This window comes from Xiphophorus maculatus, chromosome 6, assembly GCF_002775205.1.
Source record: "Xiphophorus maculatus strain JP 163 A chromosome 6, X_maculatus-5.0-male, whole genome shotgun sequence".
NCBI lineage: Eukaryota > Metazoa > Chordata > Actinopteri > Cyprinodontiformes > Poeciliidae > Xiphophorus > Xiphophorus maculatus.
The window spans coordinates 8,914,390-8,925,666 of record NC_036448.1 but is presented as its reverse complement, the minus strand read 5'-3'; the positions used below and the strand labels follow the sequence as shown (position 1 = coordinate 8,925,666).

The 11,277-nt window shown below is 38.2% G+C and overlaps 1 protein-coding gene across 1 annotated transcript in view; it reads right to left on the bottom strand.

The window, feature by feature from the left end:
- Positions 1–3,963: 3,963 nt before the first annotated feature.
- Positions 3,964–11,277, bottom strand: part of LOC102233709 (sodium channel protein type 4 subunit alpha B-like) — a 47,728-nt gene continuing 40,414 nt past the window's right edge. Inside the window, exons 22-27 of the mRNA XM_023335944.1 lie at positions 10,631–10,903; positions 10,313–10,366; positions 10,097–10,234; positions 8,924–9,028; positions 8,530–8,800; positions 3,964–7,348 (exon numbers count right to left, since the gene is read on the bottom strand). Of these exons, the coding sequence (XP_023191712.1) occupies positions 6,114–7,348; positions 8,530–8,800; positions 8,924–9,028; positions 10,097–10,234; positions 10,313–10,366; positions 10,631–10,903 (2,076 nt within the window). The 3' untranslated portion in view covers positions 3,964–6,113. The remainder of the gene's footprint in view (positions 7,349–8,529; positions 8,801–8,923; positions 9,029–10,096; positions 10,235–10,312; positions 10,367–10,630; positions 10,904–11,277) is intronic.

The following is an 11,277-nucleotide window of genomic DNA, read 5'->3' as shown; positions in this document are numbered from 1 at the left end:
TCGTCAAAGAGAGCGTTGGCTGGCGGGGTGGCGCTTGTTTTGCACTACAGGGCAGTCCGGCGGAGAACACGTTCACGGTCAAAATGACAAACACAGCTTTCCGGGACAACCGAAAGAGAACACCGAGCGAAAGAGGATGAAATGTTTTATTCATGTATGCTGAAGGTTTGGAATTGATGTAAATGAAAATTGCCATTATTTAAATAGTATAGTACAGGCACTTTAGAAAATATGACCAGAGTACAATTTTCTAGATAAAATTTGTATAATTTCAAGGTACATTTAGTTTTGTTGGACGACTGTAGCATATTTCGTTTATAATTTACATGTTAATGAATCCAGAAAATATTGCCAAGGGTTTTGCTTTAATTTATTCAGTGCTAAAAATTCAATTTTAAACACAAATTTCAGTAGCGTGAGCAAGCAATTTGTAACAAACAGATATTTTAAAACGCACATTATCTATAGTTTCTCACCCACAAAACATGTCGTGATCAGTTTTTCTATTTGTTTTGCTTGAAATATTATTGAATAAAGCTAAAATGTACCCTGCAGAAAACAAGCTGTACATAGACATGAATTTGGTGACATCAGAGTTCATTTGAGGACCTGATTCGTATTTTTTCTGTTGTTGTTTTTCTCCTTGTTTTCATGTTTTAATTCTTATTCCTTCTTCAACGGGTCTTCACTGGTATTATACTTTATGGCTACTGTAAAATGTGAATAGTTTGCATGGCCTTTCTCTGGGCTGAGCAATCCATAAAAGCTGGCTAAGACTAATGCCAGAACTACAACTTTTAGTTCTTATGTATACGTTCAAATTGGCTGACACAGAGAAACATTTCCACAGTACACTGAATCCGTTCTCCTGCCTTTGTGACTACGCTTGTGGAGGTTTGTTGCTTTTGTTCTTTGCTGCAGTACGCACCAACCTGTGTTTTCTGTTGCCTCTGACCCAGCTCAGGAGCATTCAGTTGTAGCAGCCTGAGCTGAATAATTTGCCACACTGCTTGCACTGGATGAATCTTCTGAGGAGATGTCAGGTACACTCTGAATGCTAAGATGCAACTCTGTCTGTGCATCTTTTTAAAGCTTTTCCCCACACAAACAGTGAAACCTTTGACCCTTGTGAACACACAGGTATTGAAACTTTTCCCTTGCAAACTATAAGCTGCTGCCACTTTTGATGAAATAGTGATTTGCTTTTGTGCTGTAATCCTTGCATACCAGGACAGATTGGACTCTGTCGTGAAGGATTTAACACAAGGAAAACATTCGTAAGAGTTTGCCACTTTCCACAAACAGCACACTCTGCAACCGTCAGAGAGCGTAAACAAGAACTGGATGGCACAGGTTTTAAGAAAATAATGAAAACAGTCCCTGCTCCAATGGAGAGATTAATGTTAGAAGAGAAGAGTAGAAAGAACTGCATTTTACAGTTTTGCTGTCCTCTTTTATTGGCTCCAATTTGCAGGGACTTGTATTTATACCTTTTGAACTTGTGAGCCACAAACTAAGGTAATTTACTGAAACAGGCAGATAAATTAGACTTTTAGACAAAGATGTAGGTCTGTTCTCGTTCACACTTCAATTCTGCCTTCTGTGGTTTTCAGCTTGCGCAGGAACCCTGTAAAAATGGCTGTTTTTTCCAGACTGATCGGTAGCTGCAATCTGTGGAGTGTCCACGTGGTGGCAGCGTAGGAACTGAAAAAGCTATGGCTCAGAGAGCGCTTATCAGTGGATTCATAGAACAAGTAATTAGATAGTGCATCATCAGACCATCTGGGCACCGTCAGCCACCATGACTAAGTAAATCCCTGTGCTGCACGCTGACAGACAGGAGAACGACTGTACCTAAAAGGGTTTTTTTTTTTCCGTCATTAAATTCTCAGGATTTTATGGCCTCCAAACTCATCTATTATCTGTTTTATGATTTAATGTCAACCCTTTTTTTATACATTGAAATTTGTTCTGCAATTGTGAGTAAATTACCTGAATCAAGTAAAAAAAAAAAAATAAAATAAATTCAATCTGGAAAAGACCGAAAGGCCATTCCAGACTATTTTGAGGAAGGTCATTTACTGGTGAAAAAATATACAAGAAAGTGATATTCATGATATTTTATGAACATATTGCAAACATATAACCAAAAACTAAACCTCAGACTCTACAAACTATACATAAAGATTTGTACGATAAACATTTGACTGCACAATTAGGTAATAGCTAGCGACATTTACTCCATTACATTTACTTGAGTAATGTCTTGGGGGAGTATTTTTTTATTTACTTATGTGCTATTATTTTTTAAGTATTGCTACTCTTATTTGAGTAAAATTCCTAGATACTCTATCCACTGTGAGTAACTTCACTGAATAAAAAACAAACATGTTTTAACCAAAATTTCACCAGACACAGACACACACCTGCAGTTTTTGTTAAAGTTTCATAAGTTTTATTTTGAAAGAAAGTGATTTGTAAAAAAAATAAAATAAAATAATAAAATCTTTTCCCTGATTTTGTTATTTTGTAATTATGTCATTTATATGAATTATTTTCATTTTGGCCCTTAAAATACCAAAATGTGCAAATAACTATATTTTGGTCCATCAGATGATGTAATTGTTAAATATTATATGATTGATGTTTTGATCAGTTACTTAGTACTTCAGTAGACTTTTTACCAAATACTTTTTTACTCATAAGTAATTTCTTGGATGGCTACTTTTTACTTTTATTTGAGTAAAAATATGTTAAAGTAATGCTACTTTTACTTGAGTACAATTTTTAGGTACTCTACCCACATCTATACTTTTGCAAAAGGACTGATCCGTTTTGAAGGGTTACCAGAAAAGGAAACATAGCATCTGGTTAGTAGAGGTGCACCTGAATGTGAGTTGCTGCCATATAAAACCTGTCCAATCTTCTCTATCAATGTCATCCTCTCTGTCAACGGCAATTGTTTTGGTGGAGGCAGTGTGATGCTGTGGGCTAGTGTCTTCCTCACTGCTGCTCAAGCCAAAAATGTATTTTTCTTACAGGATTTAACAGGTTAATACACAGGCTATCCAGAGGTTTCATTCATATTGTCAGGAAGCAATGTTACAACAAAAGAGATGAAGAACCACATTAATGTCCTCACTTTTTAGTTTATGAGAGATAAACCAAGACTCGTTATTGTTAAGGTTCACACTCAAATAATTCCTAATAACAAAAAAATAAATACTCCCAAACTATCCACTGAACAGTGTCACACATGACATTTCAAATCAAGCAGGATGACTGGCAGTTCGCTGAAAGTCATTCATATTGGCCTGCTCAGTACACGGCTGATTTGCAAACTCATTACAGTGACTTTGCTGTGTTTCACTGCATGCTGTTACATTTTGTAATTAGTCATAGTGCCTTTCTAATCTTTAAAAAAAAAATTATTTCCCATACCGACAAAGCTTTAATCTCCTCCACATGTACAAACGCTTAAAAAAAAAAAAAAAATCTGATCAATTACCGAGGCACATTTGGTCAGTTTATGCACGGATCCGAATTAAATTTCGCGTAATTATGAGGACGGCTTGCAAAGAGCACATGTGAAAGATTTGTTTATGCATACAATTGCAGACGGAGACTGTATGTATAAGTTTGTGGGTGAGAGTGAGGATGGGAGAAAAAGGCAGACTCTGTGTTTGTGTGTATGTGAGTGTGTAATTAAAACAAGTGATTTTTTTTAACATACAGATTATCCTGCTATCCCAGCTGGTCAGAGTTGGATTTGACCACCCTGACAACCAGAGAGAGGAAATCTCTTCAGGGCTAAATCCAAATTGGCAACCTTGTTGAAATTTTTCTTCTTTTTTTTTTTTAAACTAAAAACCTGAGAGCCCTAAAAACTTTAATTTATTTATTTTTAATCGGCGGATGAAGTCCTAAAGAGAGGAAAAAGGAGAATGAAATAAATGCGACGAGGTCATCTAACCAGCTTCTCCCGCAACATTTACTCACAGGCTGCAGATATGAGAAAAGAGTTTTATTACAACCGAATAAAACAACCCATGAATAACTTCTCATAAATGCGATACAGACAATCATCTTCTGAAGGATAAAATATTGCATACAAAAAAAAATGAGCCTAGATTTTTTATTTTTTTTTAACGTCGTCTGATTGTACCTAGCTATGGTCATAATGAACCACCGTTTTTTGTTGTTTTTTTTAATCAGAAACACATTACAAAAAAAGACAAAACAAAAAGCTAGAAATTAGCCTTAAACCTCTTCACAAGCTTATAAAAGTTTGCTCTCAGTGCATTCACTTCACTCCAAAAATCCACACCCATCTGATCAAATTAAGCAGCCTAAAGAGATCCAGAGGAGTGTGCGGGCAACGGTCAAAATCAGGCACATGAATTAGGGGTCGTCAGCACACGCGACCCTGCCTAACAACAGACACTCCTTCGTTTATCGATGTGGTAAATATCACAAAATCCACCCTGTTCTCTGAAGTAAGCATGATGACTACACAGCAAGGATTGTGCTTCTTTTTCCAGTCCCAAGAAGAAAAAAAAACATAATTTATTTGTATATTTTTGAAGTTAACAATGTAACCCATTTCTTAAGAGTTGAAAACAAAATATCAACTGGATATGTCAAATCTGAAATTCTAAAAAAAGAAATTTTTTTAATAGATAAATATCCATCTGTTTAGCCTTAACATAAATTATTAAACTTTATCGTGGACAAATATTTGATTCAGCTGAAATTCCACCATTAAGTCAACATTAGCCAACTCTAAATATTGTCTGGAATCAGATAGTATTTAAAAGCTTTTGCCTTTGTATCCTGTATTAAAAACAGTGGTAGAAACAATTTGAACAATCTTCACGTTATTGTTTGGATTGAAACAAAGTGCTTTAAGGTTGCTTGATATTGATGGTGTTGTGTAGATTAATAAATACTGGTCTTTCTTTTCCATTTAACAGAAATTACTCTGTTTGGGGTTTTATAGTAAATTTCTTAATCTGGGACCTGAGTCCGAATTTCGTAACAAAACAAGCAAGGTGGTATGACAATAATAAAAAAAAAATCCTTACACCACTTCATTCTGTTCCTGCTTCTCTTATCAACCTGTTTTGACTTTTGATGTCCAGAGTTTACATTTGGGTTTTCAGATGAAGTACAGGCAGCAGCCTCAACTTGCAGTCAGATTTTCCCAGGCTGAGATGACACAACAATCATCTACAGAGCCGTTCAAAAGCATTCATGCCTCATGAACCGGATGCCTCCTAGATAATTATACAGCTTTTGTCTAGACTTATGTAAAATCTACTGCTCAAAGGTTGGAACTACATTCTACTAATGCAAAAAGATGTGAGAAATCTGAGAAATAATAAAAAAAAAATGCAAATGAGAACTTGATCACCATGCATATTTTTTTTGACAAAGCATTTACGTTTAGTTGATACAGATGTGCTTGAAAGTTTGAACGTTCAGCATTTTTGGATTTCGTACAAGTCACAGCAACCAAGGAGAAGGCAACCTAACAACGGAGATCTGAACAAAATGGAGGAATGCATCGTAAAGCACTTTGCATCCAGCATTATCGCTTTACATTGAAAATGCTCTAATATCTCAGATTTATGAGCGCTAAATGAATGGGAAAATTTAGAGGACTGCTATTAATTAAAGAACTTACGTTTTAATACAATCAACAAAATGACCATCCAGTGTTTTGATTAAAGTGCAGATAAGTTATTCTGTAGAGTATAAAACAGTAGAATGAGACTGCCTGTAACCTATAAGCACCCTTGCATGTAAAAACTGGAGTGGTTCACTGTTCTGATATAGTTTGTAATTTAAATACTGGCCCTCATCTCACCGTAAGAGTAACCAAAAACATCCCTACAACTTTCCCAGAGGCGTTTTGAAAAATATGAACTATAGAACCTATTGTCAATGTGAAGGTTACATTTATTCAGGATTGTCTTTCTACTAAAATAGTGGCTGTGAGCTACTGTACTTTAAAAAATATCGCATATATCCTCTGCGTCTTACAAAACCATTAAAAAAATCAGTTTAGCATGAATTATTGCTCAATCAATTCAATCCGCCTCGATGCCGTCTCAAAGAAATGTTTCCTCGTAGTTTTCAGTCGGGTCCTGGGCTTCGGGGCCTCTAGATGCGGTTCTGACTGTAGCAGAGGGGCTTACACCGGCCCCCCGAGTCACGCTATCGTAAGATGGCGGTGAGGACAACAGCGAGTCCTCCACTGTCTGTTTGACTTGTATCGCTACAGGAGCGAAGTGCTGTATCATGGAAGCTATGAGCCCCTCCGTCTCTGGAGCGTTGTCCACATCCACCACCGTCTCGTAGTTGATTTGTCTGTAGATGTAAGACGCCTGCTTCATTTGCCGCCGCACCAGATGCCTCCTGTAGCACCTCTGGATGATGACCACAGACACCTCCTCCATTTTACGGCGCAGCGTCGAAGTGATGGGCTCGTGGGAGACCTTAGATGGGTTGGTCATCATGAACTTCTCCTCCATCTGCTGCTTGAGGGTGTCCATGTCACCCGACTCCCCCAGTACGCGTTTTGTGAACGCAAACAGGATGTCCAGGCAGTGGATCTTGTCCCCGCTCACCATAGGAAGGTCCATGGAGATCAGCTGGATCTTGTTGGGCTTCGCGATCCGCAGCGGTTCCGACAGCGCATCGGCAAACCTCTCCAGCATCGAGAACTCTATGAACTGAGTGGCCTCGGAGTCAAACTTCTCCCAGACCTCATAGAACATTTCGAAGTCATCCTCGCTCAGAGGTTCTGTGCTCTCCTCGGTGGCAACGCTGAAGTTCTCCAGGATGATGGCTATGTACATATTTACCACGATGAGAAAAGAAATGATGATGTAGCTCACAAAGAAAGCAATGCCCACCGACGGGTTCCCGCAGTTTCCGCGGGCGTTGGTGCCAGTGTTGATAAAGTTGATGTCACACTCCTCGGGGGGGCTTGACATTATGGGGCTCAGGAGGTTGTCCCAGCCTGCTGAGGTGCTGATCTGAAAAAGGCAGATGATACTGTTCCCAAAGGTCTCAAAGTTAAACATGTCATCGATCCCATCTTGCTTCTTCACGTAGGCAAAGTTCGCCATGCCAAAGATGGCGTAGATGAACATTACGAGAAAAAGCAGGAGGCCAATGTTGAACAGTGCTGGCATGGACATCATTAAGGCAAACAGTAAAGTCCTTATTCCTTTGGCTGCACGGATAAGTCGAAGTACACGTCCTATCCTGGCCAGTCTGATGACTCGAAACAGCGTTGGAGATACAAAGTACTTCTCAATGATATCAGCGAGGACAATCCCTGAATTGAGAGGAAAACCAAGTGAGAACAGATTAGATAAGTTGTATCATTTTTTTTCCAACTATGAGTTAATGAGAGACATACAAACAGCAATGGCCAGAATTATGATCGCCGTCGATCTGTGATCAACTAGTCAGAAACTAGTAGTCGGATCTTTTTTAAGCACTTGCGTGTTTACTGATCGAACGGGTGAGTCCCAGTGTTTCTCAATTCCGGTCCTCAGGCCCCCCTGCCCTGCATGTTTTAGGGGTTTCCCTTCTGCCACACACCTGGATTGAATCTTTGGGTGATTAACAGGCTTCTGCAGTACTTGGCGGCTGCAGAAGACGTCATGCAATCATTTGAATCAGCTGTTCTGGTATAGAGGCACATCTAAAACATGCAGAGCAGGGGGGCCTGAGGACTGGAATTGAGAAGCACAACCCAACATTATTTGGTGTGGGAGTTGTTGATAACAAAAAGCTAGCTACATGTATTAAAGTAAAGTCTCTCTTTTTTATACTTTGAAAGGCTCAGCCTAATTTTTCAGACAACAGACTGGACTATAAAGTATATTTGAGAATTTTAAATTTAAGATAACGGTCTACTAACTCCACAAGGAATATACACAAAGACTGACAGTTAATCAGTCTTTGTGCTAATAAAAAGATGCTAATGCCAACTCTTTCATTATGCTGTCATTGTATTAATACCTTGCTAAACTGTAGAGCTATATAATGTCAATCCTTGGGAAAAGATTTAATGTATTTTTGTGATATATCGTGCTTCTACATTTTGAGGTGTGCAATAAAATTAGTAAGTTGGTGAGCTGTATTCTTTGTAGTAAAGGACTTAATGTAATTTTCTTGGTTTAAATTATTAGCACTGACATCTCTGCTCCATCTATTTGTTGATTTGCAGTAATGCAGAGGGAGACAGCTCTGCAACTTTGGAACAGTTCGGACAAAATTACAATTTCAATATCTACAGAAATATTCTTGTAAAGACAAGAATATAATATGACAGAAAATTGGAAAAAAATATTTGTTGTTCATCAAAAGGAAAGTTGCTATCTGTAGGTCAGAGCTTTAGAGAGTTGGCTATGGAAAGGTATCAACACACTGAATAATGTCTGTCTACTGAAAGCCTCCACCCTGTTGAAGTTACCTTCAATATGATGGAGGCAATAAGATGTTCCTTACCAATAATAGAAAGAATGATAACCACAAAGTCAAAAATGTTCCATGCAACAGTGAAGAAGTAACATCGGAGAGCAAAGAGCTTAATCAGGCATTCAGTTGTGAAGATAACGATGAAGACCAGGTTGATGATGTTGAGAACAGACTCCATTCGCTCCGACTGCTCGTCGGTTTCCACCATCATGGTCACCATGTTGACGATGATGAGCATCATGATCATGATGTCGAAGGCTTGCTTGGACACCAGATCGAAGAAGAAGGCTTGGAGAATGTTCTGAAATTGGAAAACACGAACCCTCAGTCTGTAAAACCATAATCTTACATCAGAAGAGCAATTCACAAATACAAAGGAAAAATGAATGTGGAGGGATTGACACTGTGACGGGTTCTGTTTTACCGCAGGCCTCGGTATTGGCTTTTGAGGCTTCTTCGATCCCAACTTTTTCATTGCATTGTAGTACTTCTTTTGTTCCTCGGTCATGAAAATATCCTGTCCACCTAAGTATAAAACCAAAACATCACATTACTATTACATTCACCTCATTTTTAAATATAAAAAGGAGAATTAAAAAAAAAAAAATTAAATTGATTTATTCATTGTCTTTTAGTAGATATGGGAACTTTCTTCAGAGTTGAGGCAGCTTAGAGTCATGGGAAAGTAGCTGCAACTTTAGCAGAAGTAACGTGAAGGAACCATTTCCTGTCTTTTCAGTCTCTGGCATAACTGTGGAGAAATCTTGATCTAACATTTTTCACAACGTTGCCTCGGTTCATGGAGGTTTCTAGGCTTTATGCACAGCTATCTTAAGGTAGCACCACAGTTTGACTAAGACATTACAACAAAGTCATTCTGTTGTTGAGTTGCTGCTATGCTTTTGATCATTGCTCTTTTCTTGATCCAGTAGAGGTCAAGCTCCAGCTTTTAAACAGAAGGGCTCACATTTAATGAGAATACAGAAGAGATTTCTCCTTTGAACCTCGTTTTCCATTCACTTTTTTTTTTCTTCAGTTTTCCATTTCAAATCATCGTGCGGTTCAACCTTGGGACGAATCTGCGTGGACTCCTTAGTAAGGCCGCACAATATCTCGGTAATAATAATCATAGTACGAGTGTTTCCATTGTTAAAATCTGTTTTAAAGTGCAATAAGTTCACTCTTTTGCATGCCAACCTGATACTCATCATCACTAGAATAGATAAAAGTGCCCAAGAGTCTAAACGTCACAAAGAGTGTTAAAAGTACAGTAAAAAATGAGTGTAATTTTTACCAATAGTGTCGCCATCACCTTATTATCTAAAATCATGCAGCTCTACTTCTGCATTTTTGTTTTTCACTCATGAATGAACAAGAACTTGTTTGAAAATGGAGAAGTAATCAGCGATTACTTCCCTAAATCAGGTGCTGATGTCTTCCCACCCTGGCATTGTGCTAGCATACACAACTGGTTGCTACTTTTCTTCAACTGTCCAAAGGAAGCAGCTAAAATGCGCTGAGCTTTGCATGTTTCATTTATAGATAAGAGAAAAACAACTCTTCTAAACTTAACAACAACAGTGCCTTAAATACTTATCTTTCTCTTCTGCTGATTGAAATTGTCAATGATGACCCCGATGAAGAGGTTGAGGGTAAAAAAAGAGCCAAATATGATGAAGACAACAAAGTAGATGTACATGTAGAGGTTGATTTCTCTGCTGGGTTGCTCCTCCACCTGCAAATGGTTTCGTCAGTGAACTGTTTGCTGGAAAAAACAAATATTCAAACCCTGAACAGAGACTCAAACACTTACTCCTCTTGAATCAACGGCGGCATTCATTATTTCCATCCATCCTTTAAACGTCGCCTAAAAACAGAACAATTTGTTAATCATTAAATTGTTCATCATCGAAATGTTTTTTCTGAGCTGTATTTCTGACAGGACTATTTAAAACCTATAAATAAATCCATAGAAGTTGATCTAAAACTACATTAGTAGAAATCAAGATGTGTTGCTATGTGAGAAATTGTTTTTATGTTAAGTGTAATTCCTGGCAGCAACGAACCTAATTAATATTAACATTAAGAAAAAAAAAGAAAAACTACATTCTGACAGCAGAGAGAAACTCACCACTTGCAGAAGGGAAAGGTAGCCGAGGCCAACATTGTCAAAGTTGACCTTCACCTTTGTCCAGTAGAACTGCGTGTCATTCATTGCAAGACAGTCGGACTTGTTGTTGACCACAGAGATGCTGTGGATAAAGCCCGTTCTGTTCACGCACTTCCCGAACTTGCCAGCAAACAGGTTGACTCCCATGATGCTGAAGATGAGCCAGAAGATAAGACACACGAGAAGCACGTTCATAATGGAGGGGATGGCTCCTATGAGGGCATTCACCACCACCTGCAGGGTCAAAGACAAGAAGAGCTAATACATATTCATCCAAACTATTTTCTCTCTAGCTCCACACTGGAGCTACTACTTCAGAAAGTCTAGAACCAAATGTGGAGAACCAACATGTAGTTTTTTCAGAACAGGAATCCAGAGAATCCCCTACAAGTTTATAAATTATGGACTACCGTACTTGTTCTTATTGAAACATGGGGAACCTACATGTAGTTTTATACTTTTACTTTTCTTTTCTTTTAGTTTATCTAGAGAAACTCCTACTAGCATATAAATTGTGGAGTACTTTGTTTTTCTTTTGGTTTTTGTTATCTTGTTTGTATTTCCTCTAATTCACGTAAACCACCTTGAATTGCCTTGTTGCTGTAAAC